General features: G+C 41.0%; 2 protein-coding genes across 15 annotated transcripts in view; one reads left to right on the top strand and one right to left on the bottom strand.

Moving 5' to 3' along the window:
* Nucleotides 1-11,193, bottom strand: part of GART (phosphoribosylglycinamide formyltransferase, phosphoribosylglycinamide synthetase, phosphoribosylaminoimidazole synthetase) — a 36,727-nt gene extending 25,534 nt beyond the window's left edge. Inside the window, exons 1-5 of one of the 4 annotated variants that reach the window (XM_082723795.1) lie at nt 6,968-7,838; nt 4,767-4,841; nt 4,124-4,309; nt 1,572-1,667; nt 918-1,092 (exon numbers count right to left, since the gene is read on the bottom strand). In XM_082723795.1, the coding sequence (XP_082579921.1) occupies nt 918-1,092; nt 1,572-1,667; nt 4,124-4,268 (416 nt within the window). In that variant the 5' untranslated portion in view covers nt 4,269-4,309; nt 4,767-4,841; nt 6,968-7,838. Of the gene's footprint in view, nt 1-917; nt 1,093-1,571; nt 1,668-4,123; nt 4,310-4,766; nt 4,842-6,962; nt 7,839-8,370 lie in introns of those variants that run through there. The other 3 variants (XM_082723796.1, XM_082723794.1, XM_082723797.1) reach the window with 3 other exon arrangements.
* SON (SON DNA and RNA binding protein) overlaps nt 7,841-26,845 on the top strand; it is a 33,385-nt gene continuing 14,380 nt past the window's right edge. For 4 of the 11 annotated variants that reach the window (XM_082723265.1, XM_082723268.1, XM_082723270.1 and 1 more), the window contains exons 1-6: nt 7,841-8,124; nt 11,193-11,359; nt 13,306-19,239; nt 20,891-21,051; nt 22,951-23,097; nt 23,267-23,455. In XM_082723265.1, coding sequence (XP_082579391.1) covers nt 8,048-8,124; nt 11,193-11,359; nt 13,306-19,239; nt 20,891-21,051; nt 22,951-23,097; nt 23,267-23,455 — 6,675 coding nt within the window. In that variant the 5' untranslated portion in view covers nt 7,841-8,047. Of the gene's footprint in view, nt 8,125-11,192; nt 11,360-13,305; nt 19,240-20,890; nt 21,052-21,280; nt 23,098-23,266; nt 23,456-23,562; nt 24,363-26,845 lie in introns of those variants that run through there. The other 7 variants (XM_082723274.1, XM_082723273.1, XM_082723275.1 and 4 more) reach the window with 5 other exon arrangements.

Here is a 26,845-nt window from a genome sequence, read left to right as displayed (position 1 = left end):
AGTACACAGAAAAAACTGTTCTTGGTAATTTCTTCTGTTGGGTGGGACTGGAGATCTAGAAAGAAACTTACCCAAAGTAAGTAACAAAATTGTTACTTACCCAAGGCATCTGGCTACAAGGAAATAATAACATTCATTGTCTAAGAAACCCTGTAGGATGAAGAATGAATAAAGAATGAAACTGACTCAACTAAAAGGAAAAGGTAACAGATAAAAGGGGTGTCAACCAAAAAGGGGCAAAAGCATGTGTCTACCACCATTCATTGTTTCACATTTTTGATACAACAGAGAACAAGAATGTCTGGTCTTAAGATTTAGATCTAAGTGGCAATGGCAGAAAGCCAAGTGATGATTCTTCAATCCAGTTAATTATTTATGAAAGAATCAACATCCTTCATGTTTTAAGATGCCACTGTGTTTATTAGTTTGACCATAAGGAGTGCAGGACTGCTAAACCAAATGTATCTTTTACCCTAGAACCTCCTCAGTAATGTTAAAAATATCTTCTTTCTGCAAGGCCACAAGATTGTACAGCTACACATGCACAGGGTCCCATTTTACTTTGACGTTGGAGGAAAGGCAACCTACACAGCATGAGTTTTTTTGCCATGATTATCATTCTATAAACCTGTGACACAAAAGTGACCTGTGTGTTTAAATATCCTAACAAGGGGCGCCTGGGTCACTCAGTGGTTAAAGCCTCTGCCTTCGGCTCAGGTCAGGATCCCAGGGTACTGGGATGGAGCCCCACATCAGGCTCTCTGCTCAGCGAGGAGCCTGCTTCCTCCTCTATCTCTGCCTACCTCTCTGCCTACTTGTGATCTCGGTCTGTCAAGTAAATAAATAAAATCTTAAATAAATAAATAAATAAATATCCTAACAAAACAATGGCCCCCCACAGGCAATCTTTTAGCTACCTCATTATAAAGCTGCAGGCTTCTTCAGGTTTGGTGAAAGCTCTCCACCGTGCAGTTGGGATTCCATGTCGGTCCATAAACTCTTTGGCGAATCTCTTGCTGGACTCTAACTGAGCTGCTTCTGCAGTGGGACCAAAGCATCGGACTCCTGCAGACGTCAGGTTACCAACAATTCCTATGGACAGAAATGAGCAGCTTTAGGTGAACCAAGGTCTCTGCAGAGCCTTCTGACTCTGAAGAATCAGGATTAGACTAAATCTACATTGACATAAGGCGGATAAGTAGTGGCAGAGAGTAAGTTTCTCAAGTTGCCTACTGCTTATGAACAAAAACGTTACTACTAACATGTGATTCAAACACAGCAAAAGTTATTTGTTAGAGTCAAACATATGACTATTAACTGGATACCAGAACAGAGCAGAATAGAAACATTTAAAATATTTTCCACAGTTGCAAATTTGCTCTTTCATTCATCACATTATTGATGTGTCACGGAAAAAATGGAGACTCCATAAATTTCAAGAAGGTGAAAGCTCTTTTTCCAATGTTGTATGATAGCAGAAATCCTCATCCCCAAATTGAATTGGCTTAGATGATCTCTAAGTTCCTGTTGGCTTGCATATACTGTAATAATAAACAGAAAACAAACTTTACCAGCAGCCAGAGGTGCCTCTGGTCCAACAACTACGAATTCAATTTTCTCATCTTTGCAGAACTGAGCAAGGGCTGTGTGGTCATTGATCGAGATGGCTGTGAATAAAAAAAACATACCCCACCTCACTTGATACAAACATTCTTTAAATTAACAGTCATGCTGAAACATAAGTACTATACTTTGAAAGGCTTATTAACTATTGCTTTTCTTTTATGAGTACAGATGATAGTTGTACCATGAGAAATTCAGAGCCTAATGCATTAGGCTAACCAATGAGGCTCAGTCTTTGATTACTATAGCTAGTTAAGATGAAAATACCAGGAAGCTTCCCAAAGAGGTATTGACTATGGTATTCATGTCACATTGATCAAAAACAAAAAAAATGTCCCACAGAATATACTCAGAAACTGCCTTTTAATGTCATTTACTCAAGATTTACTGAGAACCACCATGTCCTAGATACTGAGCTAGTCACTAGGTTAAGATGTTAACACAGAGTCCCTATGCTTAGGATGCTTATATGGGAATGTTTGGTAATAAATATGCAAGCAAAAACAACAACAAAAACCAACAAAAAAACCCCAAACCAAGTGTGAACAAATTAGGGAAATCTGATAATATCAGATGAACTGAGATACTGTATCTGGTTGAGCTGAAGGGTCTTTGTGCAAAGATGGGTAAGCTAAGAATTGAATGACAATTTTATTTATTTACCTTTTTTTAAAGGTTTTATTTATCTATTTGACAGATAAAAGAGAGAGCACAAGTAAGCAGAGCGGCAGGCAAAGGGAGAGAGGCAGGCTCTCTGCTGAGCAGGGAGCCCAACGCGGGGCTCGACCCCAGAACCTTGGAATCATGACCTGAGCCAAAGGCAGCTGCTTAACCAACTGAGCCATACAGGCACCCTTATTTAGTTATTTTTAGACACTTATTTCAGAGTGTGTGGGAGAGCACGGTGGGATGGGGGCACACAGAGGGTAGAGGGAGAGAAGTCAACTACTGGCAGAGCCCAAAGCAGGGCTTGATCTCATGACCAAGATCATGACCTGGGTGGAAATCAAGAGTTCGATGCTCACCCAGGTGCCCCCTGAATGAAGTAACACAGCTTACTTCGACTGACAAGCCAGGAATATTTTCTCGATGGAATTTGAAGTAACTAGCAGCAGGACCAACCATATACTGTATTGGTTCTACAGGCGCCTTCCTGCTTTGCTGTATCTGTACCACCATTCTGAAGTTGGCTGAAGTTGTATACTACTCTGTGACATTTGTGATGTGTTGGGGAAAGTGCAGAAATGGCAGAGTTCTCAAGCTACAGGAGCTGCTTGAGTAGGCTAAGGGTGGAGTACCATGCACTCTGGGTTAGTACCTGCAAACACAACTGGGCTGACCAAAGCCAACCACCTCTGTACAACAGAGAGTGGCAAGAGAGAAAGGACACACCTAACCTGTTGCTCCAAGTGGTAGCAGGCCCATGGCAATCTTGGGAGATTTCCACGGGCTGGCCTTTATAACATCAGCTAGATCTAGATAGGATGTATCAATTCTTCAATAAACACATATAATACACCTCACCTACAAAGCTAAAATCCCAGGGAAGCAGATACTATCTTATTTATCTTTTTCTTTATTATTTTTGGTACTATGCATGCAATTATTTTCTCCCAATTTTGGGGCTTGTTGGATCTATGTTTTCTCCACAAATATTAAGTGCCATATAGGGTAATAGGCATGGTGTACACAATGCAAAAACAAGACAGAAGCGTTCCTTGCTTACATTCTAGAGCTTATGTTCTAGAGAGGAAATGAAGAGAGGAGATAGGCAATAGAAAAGTAAATACATATAATAGTTCATGACTGGAAACAATGAATTGGGGGGCATGCTTTACTTAAAAACTTTAGGAAAGACCTCTTTGAGGAGATAACTGATAAACTAAGACCTGAATGATGAGGAGCCAGTCATGTTAGGGGTGGAAACAAACAAATACCAAATTCTAGGCATCTCTGTTTGGGAAACTCATAGGACTGCATGGACAGAACACAGTGAAAAGAAAACAGAGGATAGAAAATATCAGGCTGGAAAGTCAGGCAGAAGCCAGATTGTAAAGGGCTTTGGAAGGAATGTTAAGGAGTTGGAGTCTGAGTTTTATTCTAAGTACCACAGGAAGCCACTGAAGAGTTTAATGTAGCATAAGAACTGATCATTTTTTCACTTTTACCAGTGAAAGAGATAAAGACTGAGGTCTAGTAAGGACTTAGAATCGCCAAAACTTACATTTAATAGCACTGCTCAACTTTTCATTTCTAAAAATACGTATCAAATTGCCTTTAACCTTAGGCACTTGTGACTTTTTCAATGGGTATATTTTGTAAGGTTTAAACTAATTTAAGATAAAGAAATGCCATACTCTGAACAAGAAGATACCTAAAATTTACAACATAAGGCAAGTATTTAAATTACCACATAAATTTTAAAGTCAAGGAAAACATTTGAATTTGCATAGCTATTGACTATTATTAACTATTACTCCCTACATTGAAAGGTGAATACCAGTATTTGAAATCTTTTCCAAGGAGGAAGTGCCTGCGTTTCCTGGGGCAACCAACACATGTTTGACATGATTAGACTGTGCAAGTTTCCAGGCCAGTGTGTGTTCCCTTCCACCGCTGCCAATTACAAGTACTTGGGCTGCCATTGCTCTCTCTGCAAAGCAGGAATCCAAAAGGGAAATAAAAGCTGTAGAAAGAAAACCAGAGTTGTTATTTTAGAATGCACATACATTAGAAATTGTGATTTCTAAATATTTAAATATTCCAAAGATTCATTCGTGAAAAATTAGAACTCATAATTTGAGGATGACTATACTTCACAAAGATTAGGGAGGTCTGCACGTATGTAATCTCTACATCCAATGTGGGTCCTGAACTCATCACCCTGAGATCAAGAGTTGCATGTTCCACTGCCCAAAGGGAGGTATTTTAAAAATGAGGAAGACTGGCCTACAGTTAGGTTAAGGAATGAAATGGTGACTTAGCTTGTAACCTGGTTTAAAAAAACAAAACAAAACAAAACAAAAACCTATGAGTAATCATTCTTTAGGCTTCACTTTTCCACCTTTATAGACTTCTAATCATCAAGCCTCCGTTAAACATGAATCCTAACATTGCAAATTTAGACCCCAAATTTCAAGTACCTGCTTTTAAGTCTTGTGATGCTACAAATAACAGACTTCGAAGTTCTAAGTTGAAAGAAATATTTAGACTGGGACCTGTAAAGGACCAGATAGTAAATATTTTAACCTTTGAGAGTCATACACTCTCTATAGTAACAAGTCAACTCTGCTACTGTGGCACAAAAGCAGCAACAGACAATACAGAAATGGACTAACATGGCAATGTCCAGTAAAACCTTACACAACTAGGCAGTGGGAGGTAGGTCATAGGTTGTCCCTGTTCTGCTCTAAGTGATAAGAAGCTACCAGAAGCTTATAAAGAATAAGCATGAGAATGTTTATTTATGGACACTGTAATTTGAGGATCTTACAATCTTCACATGTCATAAAAATATCATTCTTCCTTTTTTCCAACCATTTAACAATGTAAAAATTATTTGGTGAAATGTATAAAAATAGGTGTCAAGAAGGATCTGGCACAATGGCCATAATTTGCTGACTCCTGATTTAAGAAGTCAGTGTAATATGTTAGGAAGTTGGTAGAGAAGGCAAAATCAAACTTGAAACAGGTCTTACTTTGACTAGGGCATTTGATTCTTAGCAGGATGGATGCAACACCTAACTCAAGTGAGCAGTATGACTTTGGCTAAGCTCTTCCGATCTCTAATTCAATTTCTTTACATCTTAAAAGATGGAAATAGGAGATCTTGCCTTGAGAGGCTACATAAGGGCTAACTGAAATGACATTTTTTTGGAAATGACATTTATAAACAGCTAATAAAATTTCTGACACTCAGCAGTAGTAAATGTTTTTATATTCTATCTTTTACTTTTTTTTTTTTTAAAACGATTTTATTTATTTGACAGACATGGATCACAAATAGGCAGAGAGGCAGGCAGAGAGAGAGAGAAGCAGGCTCCCCACTGAGCAGAGAGCCCAATGCAGGACTTGATCCCAGCGCCCTGAGATCATGAGCTGAGCCAAAGGCAGAAGCTTAACCCACTGAGCCAGCCAGCTGCCCCTATCTTTTACTTTTATATAAAATCATACATTAGGGGCAGGAATAAGTACTAAATGGAAAAGAAAAGCCAAAGGAATATCCTGTCACACTAATTTACTAATATCTAGAAGGCATTTCATTATGTAGAAGGCAAACTGAAAACAGAAAATCAATCAGTAACTTCTTGTGTGATGCCAGGATTATACTTAAATCTAAGATGATAATACAAAAAACTTACAATTTTTGAGTCCTTACTTTGTGCCAGATGCTGTTCTAAATACTTTTCACGAACTACTTTACTTATCTAAGAATTTTGCGAGGTAGGTACTATCACCACCTCATTTTACAGAGCAGAAACTAGGTCCAATCATGTTAAATAACTCGCTGTAGGTCACCTATCTAAGAGAAAGTAAGGCCTCTTTACTTTACGGATTCCCGTTGTGTGCAATCGTGATTCAGATGCTCTTTTAACAATTGAGATTATGATCACGGAAAACTTGGAAGAAAAAAATTTTTTGCTGAACTATTGTCTCAGAGAGGCAAAAGCTATTTTAGCAGAAAAGACTTGCCACGTGTGTTGAAATATCTGAAATAAGCAGACTTTTTCTGAAATCTAGAGAAAAAATACACTTAGTTTGAATAGGAGAAGCACTAAAGGGAAATTGTCCTAGTTCCTACGGCGGATCACCGAAATAGCGTTGGCCTCAGCCTGAAGGAATCCACTCGAGGGTGGTTAGGGGGCCCGGCCTCCAAAGCGCTATGGTTCGGTGTGAGACTGCCCCTTCCTTACTAGCGGGGATTCGATGAAGAACTTAACCTTCGCGGGCCTCAGCCATCTAACTGGGGAACTTTAAAACGAGAATGAGAGCCAGGTAGAGCCTCTGCGAAGGGCTCGGTGAGTAACACAGGCGAGTAACACAAAGCAGAAACCAATGACAAAAGCGGACTAAGTCTGCTACAGACCGAGTGCATAAACAGAAAATATGCAATTTAGGCTTACGACCTAAAAAAGTCATAAAGGTACCAGGCCCGACATCTTACAAGGCGGGGAAAGTGGAAGATCCAACGTAAACCTCAGTTAAAAGAAGTGAAAAGCACATGGCCAACCCCCACCCACGGCGTTTACAAACAAGACCAGAATTCCGACAGCCAAACGCGTTTCTACAGTTTCATCCCACTCCTGACACTAAACCCCCAAATCAAAGCATAAATGTACTTTACTTAAAATCGGAGAAGGCTTCTGCACCTCCACCGGCGGTACGACCGCTCGCGCTCGCACGCTTGTCGGCGCGCTCACAGCACGGGCTCCCGTCGCGCGCCGGAAGTCGGCCCCGCGCAATCCGGCGCGCGCCTCTCCCCGCCCGCCCCGCCCCGCCGCCGGCTGCACCACCCCATTGGTCAGCGCGCGGCCGGCGGTGGCCGCAGCGAGGTAATCAAGTGCGATTGCGTTTGGCTGCTGTGCGCGGCCTCCGCGTACTCCACAGTAAAGCTACCAGGACCTTGCGCGTTTATCGCTGTAGTTTTAGGCGCCACGTAACGTCTCTCTTCCTCCTCAGGAGCCTTCAGAGCTCTGTGGAAGAGGAGCTCCAAAATGCTAAACCCACGATTAGCTAATTGGGTGCTGGTAACGAGTCAGAGCTGACCCGCTTGGTATCCCGACGAGACTAGAAATGCACCAGGCTTTGGACGGCAGGCCGCTTAAGACCTCTGGCCTAGTGCTTACAAAAAGCGGGGGGGGGGGCGTTAATGAGATGCCATGGGGAAAAAAAAATGGGGGTAAAAACGTGTTCTTTTTCCCACCACAGTGAGGGCGGGCGTTGATTAATGCTTTTCCGGATGCATCTCCCTGCCAAAACAACTTGGCGCCACCCAGAAACGGCGGAGGCCCCGTATCAAGCCACGTAGCCTTCCTTTTTTCCTTTTCTCATGCTCTATAGTCTTGAGCATTTAGTAAGCCTCTTAAGCTTCCCAAAACACTGTTGAGAGACCGACAACTTAAGCTGACACAGTCGCCTCAAGAGAGACTTCTCCTGTAATGGCGCCTGCGTCAGTCACTAACATGGCGGACATAGTCGTGCGCGGCGCAAACGTCAGCACCTCTACCCTAGCCGCTCAGAAACAGCGGAGGAGAACTGGGCCGTGCTCACTGATTGGTCCAGCGGCGGAGCGTGCCAGTCTGGACGCTCCCACAGAAGCCAATCAGGACGCCGAGAGACGGAATTGGCCGCTGCGCCTCCTCCCGAGGCATGCTGGGAGCCTGGAGGACTAGCGAGGAGGAGTTGAGAGAACGGAGCGGACGCCATGGCGACCAACATCGAGCAGATTTTTAGGTCTTTCGTGGTCAGTAAATTCCGGGAAATTCAACAGGAGCTTTCCAGGTAAACGCTTCCCAGACTTTTCTGCTCCCAAGGGACCGCTAGGGCCCCGTGTATCTCTCCACGGCACCTTTCTTCAGAGACGCCGTCGTTCCTCGCCTCAGGCCCCGCTACAGCCCCGCCTGGGCCTGGGATCCATTTTCCGGGCCCTCCCCCCCCCCATCCGCTCCCTCCCTTTCCAGCGAGGAACTTCGCTTTTTCTGAGGTAACCCCAGACTCCCTCTAATAGAACCGAGTTAAGATGCTTACTTTTCTTTCCCGTTCGGTAATCTCCTCCCTTTAAGCTACTTGTAGGCCTGGTTGTCCACCAGGGACGGGCCTAGTTCCTTCCTCAGCTCCGCCGCCGCCGCCGCGTTTCCCCTCCCCCTCTCCGCCTCCGCGGATTTCGCCGGCCGGTGCCTATGACCGGAAAGGGTCTCTAACGGCCGTTTCTTGAGTAATCTTAAATCCGCTTTATTATTGCACGCTTCAGATCTTTTGGGGGTCGGGATCCTTTAATTAGATTATTCGGGCCCTGGTGTCCAGTGGCTTCTACCAGGCAGCATTCTAATGGATTAGAAATTGAAGTTAAGGCAGCTAACAAATTAATGTTAGGTACTTTGACGAAATGTTCGAGGTGAGGATGGAAAGGGACTTTGAATTAGTATTAATTTCTCAATTTGGCAAGTGGATAGTAGGCTTTGTGTTTAGGTTTTTTTTTTTTTTTTTTTTTTTTTTGGGCTGCTCCCGCCCCAATTGACATCTTGACCAGCACGCAACTTTTGCCGTTGCTCTTAGACTTTGCGTAGTTTACCTTTGGTTCCACAAAATTTGAACAGGAAGCGATTTCCAAAGAAATTGATGTTTATTCAGAAAGGAAAATGGTGTTGGTCATGTTGTGTTCGTGGTTGTCTTGGAGTATTTTTGCTTTATAGAGCCTAAATATTTGTTCCGGGTTCAGATGTTTTTGCTAGTTATATTTTAAAAGTCGAGAGGAAGAGCAATACGTGAACTTGAAAACGCATTTTTAAATGAAGCGCTGAAATTAACATAGCGTTATTGGGGGAATGGTATGTAGTGCCGCTAAAAATCACTATTTTTGCGGGGTATATTGTTTAAGTAGGAAATCATACTCGTTTCATTGCTGTTTTAAATTTTGTTGTATATATTAGTGATTTTTAGATGATGAGAGAAGTCTGGAGGTAAAGGGAGTATGATTTTTCTGAAAACTTTAATAGTTTCAGGCGATGATTGTGTTTGCTTGCTGTAATGTCTTTTTATATCTTCTAAAAATCTGTTTTTGTATTTGGGAAACAAGTGTTTCATTGTAAAAAGCTTAGAATAAACGAGACACATAATAATGTTCTTTATGTTCTTTCATTTTTTTCCTTGTGTGTACAGATGCACATATTTTGTGAAGGGTGATCTTGTTTTTTTTTTTTTTTTTCCATCTGATTGTGAACCAGTTTGTCTTTTTCACATTCTCAGTTGTCTTGGGACCTTTTTTATGGCTTCATAGAATTCTATTGTAGGAATGTATTGTTAGCTGTTTAGTTGGTTTGAAATTTTTTTCCTTTTTCAGTAACTGAGATAAATATCTGATAGGTTTAAGATGATTATTTTCTTACAGACTTTAAAGTTGTAATTCTCTTGAGTATCAAATCCATGCTTTACTAATGTGATTGTGTATGTGTAAGTGCTTATGAAAAGTGTAAAAGAGCTCCAGAAACTAGGTAAATTTAGAGGAATATTTAGTTTGTCAAATAGTATGTAATACATTATCAATCTAAAAACAAAATTTGGCTTGTCATTTTGTGAGCTATATTTGCCATACTGTCCCATCTGTTTTTACATGTATCAGTTTGGGTAAGGAGGCTGACATTTAAGTAGTAAAGAGCTGTCTTTTTGTCTGTGGTGGTTAAGGGTAGGAGCTCTGGTTTTGAATGCCAGCTTCACCTCATAATAGTTGCGTGAACTTCAGTTAGGTTCTTCTCTGTGTGTCATTTTCCTCATTTGTAAAATCAGAATGTTAGTGCTAATCACTGAGTTGTGTTAGGATTAAATGAGTTAAGAAATGTAGACCCGTGGCTAATTAATAATAAATGTTAATTATTACTATGCGAGTCATGTTAAAAAACCAAGTGTTCTCAAATAACAGTTAATTACTGAAATTTTTTTGGTTTTTGACCATTCAGACTTTTATCAGGTAGTGGAGCATAATTGTTTGATTTCTTAGCTAATTTTAATTAAATTGAATGTGTTGAGATTATTTTTCAAAAACAATTTTACTTAGACAAAAAGTAGTAAAAATGACTAGGTAAGTGACATGCTTCTCATTTCAAGATTTTTCTAGCCCTGTGAGTTGAAATGCATATTAATTTACTATAATAATTTCTTGGCATAAATAAAATGTCACTTGTTTCCCATGAGTTTTTTTAATGCCAGAAAAATACCAGGATTCTTGATCAGTGGGTAAAAATTGTATGAATGTATTTTTCTTTTTAAACTTGATACAGTATTTCAGTAATTTTGATCAGTCTAAAATTGATCAGAGGCTACAATTTACCCTTTTTTACTCAATATGTTTGTGGTAACTGTTCCTTGATACTGTTTATGGTGATTGTTTTCCATGCACAGATGTGGTTTTATTGTGGTTGTAGCTTCTATCATAATGTTAGAATGGTGTATTGTACCATGTATATTAGGTGGTATATTTTTCTTTGGATTTGTGATTTTTGATTGTGATAGTTTTTCTGCCCTGAGATAAATATGCAAGCAACCCAAATCTAAATCAGTTTAGATTTCTGGTATTATTTTATTATTTTTTTTAAAGGTTTAGAAAGCTGTTTTAAAGTTTTTTTTTTCCCTTTAACTTCAGTAGTTCTGAAAATTAAGTATGTAAAATGAAAATGTACCTACTTTAAGTAGATAGAGTGAAGGAAGGATGGTTGGTGGGGAGTGTCATCTGAAAGAAATACAAAAATGGTAAAATGTATGAACGATGTCAGATTATTTTAATGAGCTGAGTTATAAATATTCATTGTATGGTGTGGTAAAAGTAATAATGAATCTTGATAACTTTTCTTGTCAAGTGGAAGGAGTGAAGGCCAGCTCAATGGTGAAACAAATACACCTAATGAAGGAAACCAGGCAGGTGATGCAGCTGCCTCTGCCAGGAGCCTCCCAAATGAAGAAATAGTTCAGAAGATAGAGGAAGTACTTTCTGGGGTCTTAGATACAGAACTACGATATAAGCCAGGTAAGCTGGAGATAATCAGCTGTCTCAAAAACTTAAAGATTTTTAAGTAGCTAATACTATTTTTTTTTACTGCAGGGTATTTAAAAATCTTCAGTAGTTCTAAAACTTCAGTAAGTTTGAGTTTATTTCCTGACGACTTTATCGTCTTATCTGAAAATACAGTTGTACTGAAACGTGAGCATTGATACTTGATTGCTTTGTTGGTGGAATATAACTTGATTCGATTCAGTTTTGTAGTGACTCCCTACCAGGATTTTGAATGTGGGTTTTCATAGAACAATGGTGTAAATGTCCATTTTGGGGAAGGTACAGGAGCTGGACCAAATTTGTGATAATTTTAAAACCCTGGGAGGTTTTATTTTTAAAGCCCAAGCTCAGAGATGGCCTTGTTTTTGCATCTGTTCCTCTTAAAAGTGCAATGAATGGAGAGGAATCATTGCTTTGGTATTTAGTGTTTCGGGAATTATTTAAATAATTGATGCTTAGAAATGAAAGATCTATGATCACCCGTAAAAATAACTATCTTCTGGGGGTGCCTGGGCGGCTCAGTCGTTAAGTGTCTGCCTTTGGCTTAGGTCATGATCCCAGAGTTCTGGGATCGATCCTGCATCGGGCTCGCTGCTCAGTGGGAAGCCTGCTTCTCCCTCTCCCACTTGCCCTGCTCTGTTCCTCTCTCACTGTGTCTCTCTCTGTCAAAAAAATAAAATCTTTAAAAAAAACCCGAACAGTCTGTCTTCCGTTTTGGAAATGGGGTGGTTATGGGTTTTTATTTTTTATTTTTATTATTTTTGATCTAGGATATGGTTAAAAAAAAAGCATAGATTTCAGCTCTACTTAGATTTATGACTGTATCAGCTTTTTCTTTAAGTGTAACTTAGCTGACTAGCATTAGGTGGATAATAAATAAGAAATAGAAAATTGTTTTGCTTTGGAATGGATTTTGTCATGTATTCTTTTTTTTTTTTTCATAGTCTTAGTGGCCTGTGTTTCTGATCAGCTTTTCTGGGATCAGTAAAATTTATCTAATTTGATACTGGCATTAGAGTAAATTAGTCTAGTTGTAAAGTAGAAAAGCTTTTTTTTCTTTCAGATATGCAGTGTTCTTGGGTTAAATGTAAAGGAGTGTAAGAATTTCTTTCCTGCACTGACTTTTTTTTTTTTAAGTGAAGACGTTAAGATTACTTCAGTAATTTTAGAAGAGTGTTGAAGGAAAAGCTGTTTTTATTTAGAATGTAACATGGGTGCGATGAGATAAAATTCAAGTTTCGTGTTGATGCTTTACGTTAGTTGTTTAGCCCTTTGTGTATGTAAAAGTAATCACCAGCATTTGCTGAGGGCTTTCTATGTGCCAGGCATTGTTCCGTGTACTTTGTATGTTTTAACTTTACTTTGTCCTCTAACTCTAGGAGACAACAGTGTCCGTAATTTCACCAAGTTCATTCATCTACTGAGTGGTAATTGATTCAGGATCTGAAAGCAGACTGTCTGTTCCAGAGCCAGTGCCATGTTGCTTTTTGTATAAATAGGCTTATTAAATAGTCATTAAAAATTATATAATAAGTATTTTTAAAGGAATTTAAACAGTTGATAATAGGAAATTTTTCCCTAAGTGTAGTTTGAAAGTAGCATGCTATAATTTGAGAGGTGGAAAAAATAGTTGTGAATAGGTTTAGTAAAACACATTTTAATGTGACTTTGAAGTTTTTGTGATAAACTGAGAACTTATTTTAACCCAGACTTTGTAGTTGTAGAAAGGAATACTTGGAAAAATTTCAGTCTTTAGATAATTGGTTCTTAGAAGATAGTTTATTTGGCAACTTTATTTAACAAGAAACTTTACACTATAATGTTTTAATGTGGGGATGTAAATTTTGTTTATGAGCTTTATTAGTTAGCTAAGCTTACTTTGGGAAATGTTTGACAAAATTAATTTTCTTTAATTTCAGACCTGAAGGAGGCCTCCAGAAAAAGTAAATGTGTGTCTGTACAAACAGATCCTACCGATGAAATTCCCACCAAAAAGTCAAAGAAGCATAAAAAGCACAAAAATAAAAAGAAGAAAAAGAAGAAAGAAAAGGAAAAAAAGTATAAAAGACAGCCAGAAGAATCTGAATCAAAGGCGAAATCACATCATGATGGGAACATAGATTTAGAATCGGATTCCTTTTTGAAGTTTGATTCTGAGCCTTCAGCGGTGGCACTGGAGCATCCTGTAAGAGCTTTTGGCCTTTCTGAGACCAGTGAATCTCCTGCAGTTGTATTAGAACCTCCTGTGGTATCAATGGAGGTATCAGAGGCACACACCATAGAAACTCTGAAGCCAGCTACAAAAACTGCAGAACTGTCCGTTGCATCAACATCAACAATTTCAGTGCAGTCAGAGCAGTCTGTGGCAGTCACGCTGGAATCATCCATGACAAAGATTTTGGATTCCTTTACAACGGCACCGGTGCCTACTACAACAGTAATGCTAAAGTCACCTGAGCCAGCTGTAACAATGTCAATGGAGTATCAGATGAAGCCTATGCTGAAATCTTTGGAGACCACACCTCCAGAGCAATCAAAGGTCATGTTAGAACCTCCAGTAGCAAAAGGGCTAGAGCCTTCAGAAACCCTTGTGTTATTGTCTGAGACACCTACTGAGGTGCACCCTGAGCCAAGCACATCAACAACAATGGATTTTCCAGAGTCCTCAGCAACTGAAGGGGTCAGATTGCCAGAGCAGCCTGTCGAAGTACCATCGGAGATTGCAGATTCATCCATGACAAGACCACAGGAGTTGCCGGAGCTCCCCAAGACCACAGCGTTGGAGCAGCCGGAGTCGTCGGTGGCCTCAGTGATGGAGTTGCCGGGGCCACCTGCGACCTCCAAGCCGGAGTTGCAGGGGCCCCCTGTGACTCCAGTGCTGGAGTTACCTGGGCCCTCTGCTACCCCCTTGCCAGAGTTGCCAGGCCCCCTTTCTACCCCAGTGCCTGAGTTGCTAGGGCCCCCTGCGACGGCAGTGCCTGAGTTGCCGGGGCCCTCTGCGACATCAGTGCCACAGTTGTCGCAGGAATTACCAGGGCTTCCAGCACCATCCGTGGGGTTGGAGCCACCACAGGAGGTACCAGAGCCACCTGTGATGGCACAGGAGTTGCCAGGGCTGCCTGCGGTGACAGCAGCAGTAGAGTTGCCAGGGCAGCCTGCGGTAACAGTAGCAATGGAGTTGACCGAACAACCTGTGACGACGTCAGAGTTGGAGCAGCCTGTGGGGATGACAGCGGTGGAACATCCTGGGCAGCCTGAGGTGACAACGGCAACAGGGTTGCTGGGGCAGCCTGAGGCAGCGATGGTGCTGGAGTTGCCAGGACAGCCAGTGGCAACGACAGCGCTGGAGTTGCCAGGGCAGCCTTCGGTGACTGGGGTGCCAGAGTTGCCAGGGCTGCCTTCGGCAACTAGGGCACTGGAGTTGTCAGGGCAGCCTGTGGCAACTGGGGCACTGGAGTTGCCTGGGCAGCTCATGGCAACTGGGGCACTGGAGTTCTCGGGGCAGTCTGGGGCAGCTGGAGCACTGGAGCTTTTGGGGCAGCCTCTGGCAACGGGGGTGCTGGAGTTGCCAGGGCAGCCTGGGGCACCAGAGTTGCCTGGGCAGCCTGTGGCAACTGTGGCGCTGGAGATCTCTGTTCAGTCTGTGGTGACAACGGAGCTGTCAACGATGACCGTGTCGCAGTCCCTGGAGGTGCCCTCGACGACAGCGCTGGAATCCTATAATACGGTAGCACAGGAGCTGCCTACTACATTAGTGGGGGAGACTTCTGTAACAGTAGGAGTGGATCCCTTGATGGCTCAGGAATCCCATATGTTAGCTTCTAACACCATGGAGACCCATATGTTAGCGTCCAACACCATGGACTCCCAGATGCTAGCGTCCAACACCATGGACTCCCAGATGCTAGCATCCAACACCATGGACTCCCAGATGTTAGCCTCTAGCACCATGGACTCCCAGATGTTAGCAACTAGCTCCATGGACTCCCAGATGTTAGCAACTAGCTCCATGGACTCCCAGATGTTAGCAACCAGCTCCATGGACTCTCAGATGTTAGCAACCAGCTCCATGGACTCCCAGATGTTAGCAACCAGTTCCATGGACTCTCAGATGTTAGCAACCAGCTCCATGGACTCTCAGATGTTAGCAACCAGCTCCATGGACTCCCAGATGTTAGCAACCAGCACCATGGATTCCCAGATGTTAGCAACCAGCACCATGGACTCCCAGATGTTAGCTACTAGCTCTATGGATTCTCAGATGTTAGCATCAGGCACTATGGACTCTCAAATGTTAGCCTCCGGCACCATGGATGCCCAGATGTTGGCATCTGGTTCCATGGATGCCCAGATGTTAGCATCTAGTACCCAAGATTCTGCAATGTTGGGTTCAAAATCTCCAGATCCCTACAGGTTAGCTCAGGATCCTTACCGGTTAGCTCAGGATCCTTATAGGTTAGGTCATGACCCTTACAGGTTAGGCCATGATGCCTACAGGTTAGGGCAAGACCCTTATAGATTAGGCCATGATCCCTACAGACTAACTCCTGATCCGTATAGGATGTCTCCTAGACCCTATAGGATAGCACCCAGGTCCTATAGAATAGCCCCCAGGCCATATAGGTTAGCACCAAGACCCCTGATGTTAGCATCTAGACGTTCTATGATGATGTCCTATGCTGCAGAACGTTCCATGATGTCATCTTATGAACGCTCTATGATGTCCTATGAGCGGTCTATGATGTCCCCTATGGCTGAGCGCTCTATGATGTCAGCCTATGAGCGCTCTATGATGTCAGCCTATGAGCGCTCTATGATGTCCCCTATGGCTGAGCGCTCTATGATGTCAGCTTACGAACGCTCTATGATGTCAGCTTACGAGCGCTCCATGATGTCCCCAATGGCTGACCGATCTATGATGTCCATGAGTGCCGACCGGTCTATGATGTCGTCCTACTCTGCTGCTGACCGGTCTATGATGTCATCGTACTCTGCAGCTGACCGATCTATGATGTCATCTTACACTGCTGATCGTTCAATGATGTCTATGGCAGCTGATTCTTACACCGATTCTTATACTGATACATATACGGAGGCATATATGGTGCCACCTTTGCCTCCTGAAGAGCCTCCAACAATGCCACCATTGCCACCTGAGGAGCCACCAATGACACCACCATTGCCTCCTGAGGAACCACCAGAGGGTCCAGCATTACCTACTGAGCAGTCAGCATTAACAGCTGAAAATACTTGGCCTACTGAGGTGCCCGCATTACCTCCTGAAGAGTCTGTGTCGCTGTCTGAACCTTCTGTGAGTCAAAGTGAGATTTCCGAGCCTTCAGCATTACCTGCTAATTATTCAGTGTCAGCATCAGATCCTTCAGCGTTAGCGTCAGAGGCCGCTGTGACTGTTCCTGACCCAGCATTAGAGCCAGAGTCTTCAGTTACATCAACACCTGTAGAGTCTGCTGTAGTAGCAGAAGAACATCAAGTTGTTCCAGAGAGAGCGGTGACTTACATGGTATCTGAAACTACCATAATGTCAGCTGAACCAACTGTATTAGCATCAGAGTCTTCAGTTATGTGTGAGACAGCAGAAACCTTTGATTCCATGAAAGCTTCAGGACATGCCTCAGAGGTGTCTCTGTCTCTCTTGGATCCAGCTGCAGCTAATCCAGAGGCATCACAGAGCACTCTAGAGCTGCCAGCCATGGCTGTTTCAGAGCTCCCAGCTGTGGCTGTCCCAGAGCCACCAACAGGGACTGTTCCAGAGCCCCCAGCAGCAGCAGCTGTCCTAGAGCCCCCAGCCGTGGCTATCCCTGACCCAACAGCTGTGGTTGTCTCTGACCCAATAGCTGTGGCTGTTCCAGACACACCTGCTGAGGGTGTCCCGGAGACCCTGGCCTTGGCTGAATCTGAGCATGTTACCACTCCTGTGCCAGTTGTTTCTGCCCTGGAGCCTACTGTGCCTGTGCTGGAACCAGCAGTGTCAGTCCCTCAGTCTAATACAGTTGTTTCAGAACCATCTGTTCCTGTCCAAGAACCCACTGTGATAATTTCAGAGCCTGCTGTCACTGTCTCAGAGCAGACCCAAGTAATACCAACTGAGATGGTTTTAGAGTCTACACCAATGATACTGGAGTCTAGTGTTGTAAAAGGAGTGAATTTACTATCTAGTGATCAAAATACAGCTCCAGAGATTGGCATGCAGGAGATTCCCATGCATTCAGATGAAGAGCCACATGCTGAAGGACACCTGAAGAATGACCCATATGAAAGTGAACATGGTACAGATACAGACCTTAAAACAGACAATCATTTCGTTGCTCAAGAGATGGAACATAATACAGCGTCTGCTGCCAGTACTGGTGCTGTTGGTGAAATTGGTGAAGGGAATATTCTGTCGATCAGTGAGACTAAACAATGCACAGTATTGGATACCTGCTCTAGTGTTAGTGAAGCTGATGGAGGAACTCTGTCTTCTGCTGGCCCTCTTGCTCTTGAACCTGATGCAGTGGGAACGAGTAAGGGTATTGAATTTGCCATAGCATCTGCTCTTGGTTCAGTTAGTAATTATGATGCTGAAGTATCTTTAACTGCTCAAGATACTGAACATGACATGATCATTTCCACTAGCCCAAGTGGTGGTAGCGAAGCTGACATAGAGGGACCTTTGCCTGCTAAAGACATTCATCTTGATTTACCATCTAATAACTTTATTAATAAGGATGCAGAAGGACCATTATCTATAAAAGACTGTGATCAGACATTAGCAGTTGCTCTCAGTCCTAAAGAAAGCAGTGGAGAAGATAAAGAAGTACCTCTCCCTACTAAAGAGATACAGTCAGATTCAGGATTTTCTGCCACTATTGATGATATTAATGAAGCAGATTTAGTAAGACCATTACTTCCTAAGGACATGGAACGTCTTACAAGCCTTAGAGCTGGCATCGAGGGACCTTTACTTCCAAGTGAGGTTGAACGTGACAAATCTGCTGCCAGTCCAGTTGTAATCAGTATACCAGAAAGAGCTTCAGAGTCGTCTTCAGAGGAAAAAGATGATTATGAAATTTTTGTAAAAGTTAAGGACACACATGAGAAAAGCAAGAAAAACAAAAACCGGGACAAAGGTGAGAAGGAGAAGAAAAGGGACTCTTCATTAAGATCTCGAAGTAAGCGTTCCAAGTCTTCTGAACACAAATCACGCAAGCGTACCAGCGAATCTCGTTCTAGGGCAAGGAAGAGATCATCTAAGTCCAAGTCTCATCGCTCTCAAACGCGTTCAAGGTCCCGTTCGAGACGCAGGAGGAGGAGCAGCAGGTCAAGGTCAAAGTCCAGAGGAAGGCGCTCTGTATCAAAAGAGAAGCGCAAAAGATCTCCAAAGCACAGGTCAAAGTCCAGGGAAAGAAAAAGAAAAAGATCAAGTTCCAGGGATAACCGGAAAACAGTTAGAGCTCGCAGTCGCACCCCAAGTCGTCGGAGTCGGAGTCACACACCAAGTCGTCGAAGAAGATCTAGATCTGTGGGGCGGAGGAGCTTTAGTATTTCCCCAAGCCGTCGGAGCCGCACCCCAAGCCGCCGGAGCCGCACGCCTAGCCGTAGGAGCCGCACCCCTAGCCGCCGGAGCCGTACCCCAAGCCGCCGGAGCCGCACCCCAAGCCGCCGGAGCCGCACCCCTAGTCGCCGGAGAAGATCGAGGTCTGTGGTAAGGAGACGAAGCTTTAGTATCTCACCAGTGAGATTAAGGAGATCACGAACACCATTGAGAAGAAGGTTTAGCAGATCTCCCATCCGCCGTAAACGGTCCAGGTCTTCTGAAAGAGGCAGATCACCTAAACGCCTAACAGATTTGAGTAAGTCATTTTAATTAATGGCATCGTAATAGAGAATGTCTTAAATAATTGTTTTCTGATCTTAGAGTCAGAAAAGGGTGATTGGTTGACAGTAAGTATTTCTGTCTTTAAGTTTCTTTAGTGGACTCTGGGAACATGGGTTTGAACTGGATGGGTCTACTTACATGTGGATATTTTTGATAAATGAGGTGGTAGTATTGTATTTTCCTTATGATTTAAAATTTTTTTTTCTTTAGCACATAGCATGTAATACATATACAAAATATGTGTTAATCTGTTTATGTTGTCAGTAAGGCTTCCAGTCACCAGTAGATTATCAGTAGTTAAGTTTTTGGGTAGTCAAATTTACATGCAGTTTTCAGCTACACAGGAGTCAGCCAGTGCCTTTAACCCTTCTCATTACTCAAGGGTCAGTGGTAATTAGATTTGCTTGTATTTGGAAATTGTGTAGGGATAAGTACACTTATAATTAAAGGTTTTTTGTTTGTTTTTTAAATTTTTTTAAAAGGCCTGTTTTGGACTGTGGTAGAACCAAAGTGTTTTCATACTTGAAAGTTTTAGTTTGCTTCAGCTCTCTTCCATAAATAAAGATAGAAAGTACAAGTCTAGTTAATGACAAGGCTTATATGCTCAATTGTTTTATTATATCTGTTCCAACATAGATTCTTACAAATAGGCCTAAAATTACAGTATCTCTTTTTTAATAAGTTACATGTTTGAAAATGGCAACACAGGGCTGTTAAATCTGTGTGAAGGTAATTCTGATTGGTATAAGGGATAAAGAACGGAAAGGAAGTGAATAGGGAATTTTGCATGTGTGGAGTTTTTATCTGGGTGGGTGATACTAGCAAACAAAGTCAAATTTACTAAAATGACTTGTATTTTAATAATCTGCTTTAAAAAGTGAAGTGCACTTGTTTCTCTTGATGTAATAAGTGTGTGGGGATGATTAAAACTTGATGGCTAGTGTATTACTACCTGCAGTAGTACTGGATAATTTATCATTACCTTAGTAGATTGGACATTTCTAGGTCAGTCCAAAGAAGAAGGCCCTAACAGAACAGTGAGGGAAAATGCATCCAGTTCAACAAAAGTTGAGTTCTTTTTTTATTCATAGAATGACATCTTTGAAATGATTATAGGTTGGTAGAGGAGACGTGGATAAAATGCATATATGTCTCTTTTACTAAATCATAACCTGCCAAAAAAAACAGATTGTGGTGATTACTGTAAGTACTGGTATAGATAAGGCACTTTGGAGAAGTGTTAAATTCTGACTTAAGTCCTGTTAGAAGAGTTGGCACTTGTATTTGGCTTAAAGAGTGATTTAAAATGTCAGATATTAGAAGGAAAGTTCAAGGGCATCATAGGAAAATAAAGAAGGCTATGCTGTGTGTGTGTGTGTGTGTGTGTGTGTGTGTGTGTTAGAGTGACCATTGTATAATTTAGCTATTTTGTATAGTATTTGAATGGGAAGCTAAATGTCAACTTACTAGCGTCATTTACTTAAAAACTCAGCCAAGGAGTGATTTGATCACAGCTGTATATTAGGGCAGAAAATTGATGCTTTTAATTTTGTTGCCATATCAGACTTTAGATAATACAAAGTGTATTAGCCTGTAGGAAAACTGCTTATATTTTCCTCTTCCAGATAAGGCTCAGTTACTTGAAATAGCCAAAGCTAATGCAGCTGCCATGTGTGCTAAGGCTGGTGTTCCTTTACCGCCAAACCTAAAGCCCGCACCTCCACCTACAATAGAAGAGAAAGTAGCTAAAAAGTCAGGAGGAGCTACTATAGAAGAACTAACTGAGGTAAGCTAGACAGAATTTGTTTACATTCTTAAATGGATTATTTCAGTGATGTTGACTCTGGAGCGTGCCAAAACCCGAATTGTGGGCTGAACTGATAATGGCTGGCACCGAGTGGCCAAAACCCGAAATACAGATGTGGCAGCGGCAGAAGCTCTGTTTAGCAGGCCATTATCCGGGATGGCTAAGCTCCGCTAGCTAAAAGTTACTTCCCATTACTTTTGCTTTCCAGTTTTAGAAGCCAAACTGACTGAGGAGTGGGACGGTTCGTTTGAATGGAGGAGGTGTTGAGTGAGCAACACGCAGAAGCTCGCCTACAGTTTCGTTTCCATTCACGACGTGTTCACTGATCGCCACGAGTATACTGCATATACGCAAAGACACAGACAATCTTCAGAAATGATCTTTTGCCACCGGAGCTTGGAAATTAATGAGAATAGCTGGCCATTGCCTGAAAGGAACTTCTTACGCATCAACATTTCGGGTTTTGGCTGTTTGGTACCAGCCATTGGTGATAATGGCCGGCCATTATCAGTTCTTCCTGCGGTTCGGGTTTTGGCAGTAACATATTTTAAACACACTTACTTTTGTTTTTAAGAATTTGATCTTTTCAACTGAGGCTTTTTTTTTGGCTGTTTTGTTAATATTATTTTTATTTTTTTTTGGGAGGACGCTGAAATATTGCTGCTAGGATCCAGAAATATCACGCTGTTTCATATATTGAAACTTGTTATTGGCTAGCCTTATGCCAGCCTGCCACTGTCAATATATTCTGTTCCCCTTTACAAGCTTGGTATATACTCTGTGTTTTTTGGCCAGTTGAGCTTTTTATCCTATTGTAACATTTTCAATTGATGATGGATGTGACAAATTCTGCTTGTATAGACAAGTCCACCCAAATTTATTCTGACCTTTTTATAAAGCCAGGTAATGGAGTCTGTTCCTTAGCTTCTCGGGAAGGAATGGACTTAGCTTTATGTGTCAGACCTCATCAGTTAACACCCTCTCCATCATGCCTTATTTTTCATTCTTGAGTTTTGTTCCTTTAGAGACTCAACTTACTGAACATTTATGGAGAGACAATTACATCTAACCCAGTTGGAGAAGTTTCACATTTTTTATTTTGCCATGCATTTGGGGTTTCATATAGTTCCTTAATTTGTTTTCAAACTTAGATTTATTGCAATATGAATTACAACTTTTTTAATTTAAGAACTTAGTGAAAGCTTCTATTTGCGCATCAAATCTCAGCTCCTTATCTAAAACCTTGTGAACGCTTAGTGTTTCCCTTATGTTTTTAAGCCTCATTTTCAGACCTTTTTTTCTTCCAGTAAGTTTCTCACCTTTTTATCACCATCTAACTAGGATGACTCTTTTTCTTTTCCTGCCAATCCTTGTTCTTAACTATGAAAATCTGGCTTAGAATTCTTCAAGGAATAGCCCTTGATTACCAAATTCTGCCTGATTCTGTTTTCTCTTAAGCTTTTGTTGTTTCAGCACTTATGTACTCAGTTTGTATTATATCAGTTTGCACTTGTTAATTGTGTTGCTCTGTAAAAGCGTTCCTCAGTTATTTCACGTGTATGTAATTCTCTTTCTTGAACTAGATTGTAAGCTCCTTGGGAGCAGGGACCATGTCTTCTACTTTTTTTTTTTTTTTTGTATTCCCTGGACAGTGCCCAGTACAGTGCTCTGCACATAGTAGGTGCTCAATAAATGTTGTTGACTGACTGACCAGCTAGAGTGTGTTTAAATAATAGCTAATAAGTTAAGTTACTTACCTAAAACCTGTTGTTAATCTTGTTTTATTGCTAAAAGTTGATTTTATGTGGTTTTGATTTTTTAATTGCATTTTATTCCATATAAAGTGTAAGATTTATTTTTTGTTTTTATTTTTTTAAGAAATGCAAACAGATCGCACAGAGTAAAGAAGATGATGATGTGATAGTGAATAAACCTCATGTTTCAGACGAAGAGGAAGAAGAACCTCCTTTTTATCATCATCCCTTTAAACTCAGTGAACCCAAACCCATTTTTTTCAATCTGAATGTGAGTATTAGAGTTTATGGCTTGATGAAACAGCATAGAGACTAAATAAAACTCGAATTTAATGTTTTAATTTTTGGATTATGTACTGTGAGAAAAAATGAACGAAACTGTTTTCCGATTATGTTGAAAGTCTTTTCAGTTTTAATTAAGGAAATACATTATTTTTTAGATTGCTGCGGCAAAGCCAACTCCACCAAAAAGCCAGGTAACGTTAACGAAAGAGTTTCCTGTGTCGTCTGGATCGCAACATCGAAAAAAAGAAGCAGATAGTGTGTATGGAGAATGGGTTCCTGTAGAGAAAAATGGTGAAGAAAACAAAGATGATGATAATGTTTTCAGCAGCAATTTGCCCTCTGAGGTAAGTAAGAGGAATATTGTGTTTTTTGTTTTTTGTTTTTTAATACCTGAATCTCCCATTTTATTGTTACCTTATATCTGATTTGGATTCTGTTTCACTCTTCTTAGGGCCGGGTTAAACGGCAGGGCCGGGTTAGACGACAGATGAAACAACCCGCAGCTTCTCATTTGACAGTAACTCGATGCAATTCACTTTGTGGAACCAAGCCACAAAGTGAAAAGCATCGAATTGCAGAGAACAGTGTTATCACATCCCTACCCAACATTGGGCCCTCCTTGCACTTATGGGAAGGTAGCCCAAGGTACAACTATTTAGCTTCCCGTTTTGCTTCAAGGCTCTATAGCTCTAGATTTTGGTGGTAGCAAATCTCCTGGGTGGAGGGATTGAGCAGAGAGAGGCAGATCCTCAGGTTCAACACAAGAACTGGATTGGAAAAGGTCATTGTAGGCTGATGTGTGAGCATCTTGGATACATAGTCCATTGCCCTTAAATAATGGTTTCTCTGGGTTGTTGTCAGATAGCCTTTAATTTAAATCATTTTCCCTTCCCTGTGTTACCTTGGCCCTTTGGAATTCTTGTGTTTAACCTAATGCTCAGCCTTGGTACTCCTATTTCCCTTCTCCTTCCCCTTTGCTACTATTAAAAGTTGGAGAAGTGGAATTCACACCTTGAAATTTCCATGAGGCTATAGTTGTATCTTGTCAGAATGACGCAGTAGTAATGCCACGTGTCAAAACAACCCCATTAAAATGCTGCCTGATTAAATAATGTGCTGCTAAGTACAGTGCACATGAAAACAGCAAGACTGTATATATATGTAAATATATATATATATCTGTATCTTTGTATGTATCTCTGTATCTGTACCTTTGCTGTATCTTTTAATAAACAGTTTACTTTTATTTAACTTGTTGTGCAAAATCACGCTTGGGGGATCTGGGGGGGTGGAGACTTACTAGGGGGGGGTGGGAGTTTTTGAATGATACTATAGACTAGTTATCACCTCTTGCCCTTGGTTCCAAAATCCAGATGTTTGTCCAAGCACTGGACTAGATACGATGCCCTTACAATGTGGGACTTCTTCCCCACTTCTTTTCTTGCAGTTCTGGGATAACATAGGTCAAAGAGACCCGTTCTCTCCAACTCGGGTTCCCTTCATTGGCCATATCATTTTCCACTAAACACCTCCATTATTACAAATAAATCCTGTTTGTAAAATCAGAAAGTGAACAGAACCCAAATCAGAAATCTTTTGATAGTGTATTTTTTGCCCTGGGCTATTCACAGGTGACATTTTCACTGTGGTGTGGTTTTTTGTTTTTTGTTTTTGTTTTTTGGACCTGTGGCATTTTGAGAGAGAGCAAGTTCTATATGATTAAGCCAGACATGATAATTAGCTAATGCAACTTACAGTCCCCAGTGATGATTTATATTTACATGGGATTCAGCAGTTGAAGCAAGATAAACTATCACCAGTGAGGAAGGCATAGTTGGTTTGGACAATGTTTTAGTAAAGCCAGTTCAGTAGTTCAGTTGCTAATTCCCCAAATCAGGCTACCTGCACATCTCAAGAGGGAAAGGTTAACTGACATTTGCAATTGACTTAAATCTTGTAGTAGCTGAATATAAATCATGATATGAGGGCCAAACAGACTTATTTAGAAATTCTGATACATAGGCTTTTGGTAACTCGGAGATGAATCATTTAACAGAGTTGGGAAAAACACAAGAAGATTATTTATGTGAGAAAAAATTTAAGCTGAGTGAAGCCCTAGAAATATTGAAAAATTCCAAGGAATTATCCTGAGACATGATCATAACTATTTTAACCTTAGTTGAACATGGGAAAAATGCTTAGTGAATCCTGATGAATGTTTTTTTTTTATTAAGACTATGTTTTATATATATATATATTTGAAGTTTAATACTCTGCCACTTTCAGTCTTGACACTGATAGTGAGGTGCCTTAGCCATGTCTCTCCTCAAAATTCGTTGTCACATTTTAAAAATGGGGGGAATTATTCCAAAGAAATCCCGAGGGGAAAAGTTGGGTGTTCAAATTTAATATTAAGCGGTCTTTCATGAAAGCAGCAGAAAAAGTTCAGAGGGCTTAAAAAAGTGGATTTCTTCTGTGGGAGGTTATATACAACTTTTGATATCAGAACTCTTTGAGCTAGTTTCTTAGAAGATGAGACTGAAAAAATATATAGGTTAACTTTAATTTTAAGCAGAAACAATCCCAAAAGTTTTACAAGAGGAAAAGGAGTAGGGTTTTGTTTTGCCTTTTAGATCTCTACTTTTATACAACAGTAATGGTAAACACCTCGAGGAAATGGTCACAATATAAAATGTTTAGTTCCAGTTACTTAGCTATAGCTTGCAAATTCATTTGTAAGATTATGTTCTATACACCAGTGTTTGTGGAATACTGTTGGTGTCATTTATGGGAGCATTGACCCTTTTGATTCCCTGTCAGGGGTTGAAATAAAGCCTTTTTGTAGAGTAAAAGGAAAGTTCTTTCAAATGGTCATGTTTTAAATGAGTAGTATTTTTTTTTTTTAACTTACCAATCTTTTTCATTTTAATGTAAATGGAGTTTGTGGTGTTTTTAGTTTTGAGCTTAAAACATTTAAGCAAAGATCACAGATTCGATCTTAGCTTTGCTGTAATCCTTAACCCCACCAATTGTCTTGCACATGAGTGCTCTTTGACATAAGCGTGAGTGGATAGATGTGGATGGATCAACATAAATCCGTATCTTACGGATTATCAGCTCATCAGACTGTGCCTTACTGCCATAGCATCGTCTTCCTACCCTGAAGCCAGCCAGCAGCATCCTCAGTAAGGAGTGACTACAGAACTTTGACCCTATTTGTGTGAATTTGAATCAAAAGCAGTGAAATCAAAAATGTTGGAAAACTAATACATAAAAAATCGTCCTTGGGGGCACTAATTCTTGGTAATTAGGATAGAGACTTACTGGGTAGAAGATTTAAATGTAATCTTTGACATAAAATTTCCTTGGGTTTACTATTAATCATAAATATTTAGAGGTTCAGAGGGAGGTAGACAGTGTGCCTGGTTTGTTTTATTGAAAATTCACATCCCAGTGGAGCTACAGTTCTCTTAAGTGTAGAAGTTCTAAATTTATAGTTTAGGAAAGCTCAATTCTTGGAATAAGATGTAAGTTTTAACTGAAAATTAAACACATGGGTCCTGGCAGCGCTAGAATGGTTAAATACAGCCTTGTCATGCATTCTTCTTTCCTTGGATTCTCCTCGGTGATTAACACCGAATTTCTTGGAACCATTTAATAGGTTATCTGTTTGTTTTCTTATTGTAGTTTACTTAGATTAAATGTAGAAGAGTTACACTAGAAAATTCTATATA

Source organism: Mustela nivalis, assembly GCF_964662115.1.
Source record: "Mustela nivalis genome assembly, chromosome: 1".
Lineage (NCBI taxonomy): Eukaryota > Metazoa > Chordata > Mammalia > Carnivora > Mustelidae > Mustela > Mustela nivalis.
Note: the sequence above shows the minus strand (reverse complement) of the source record. Positions and strands in the feature narration are given on the sequence as shown.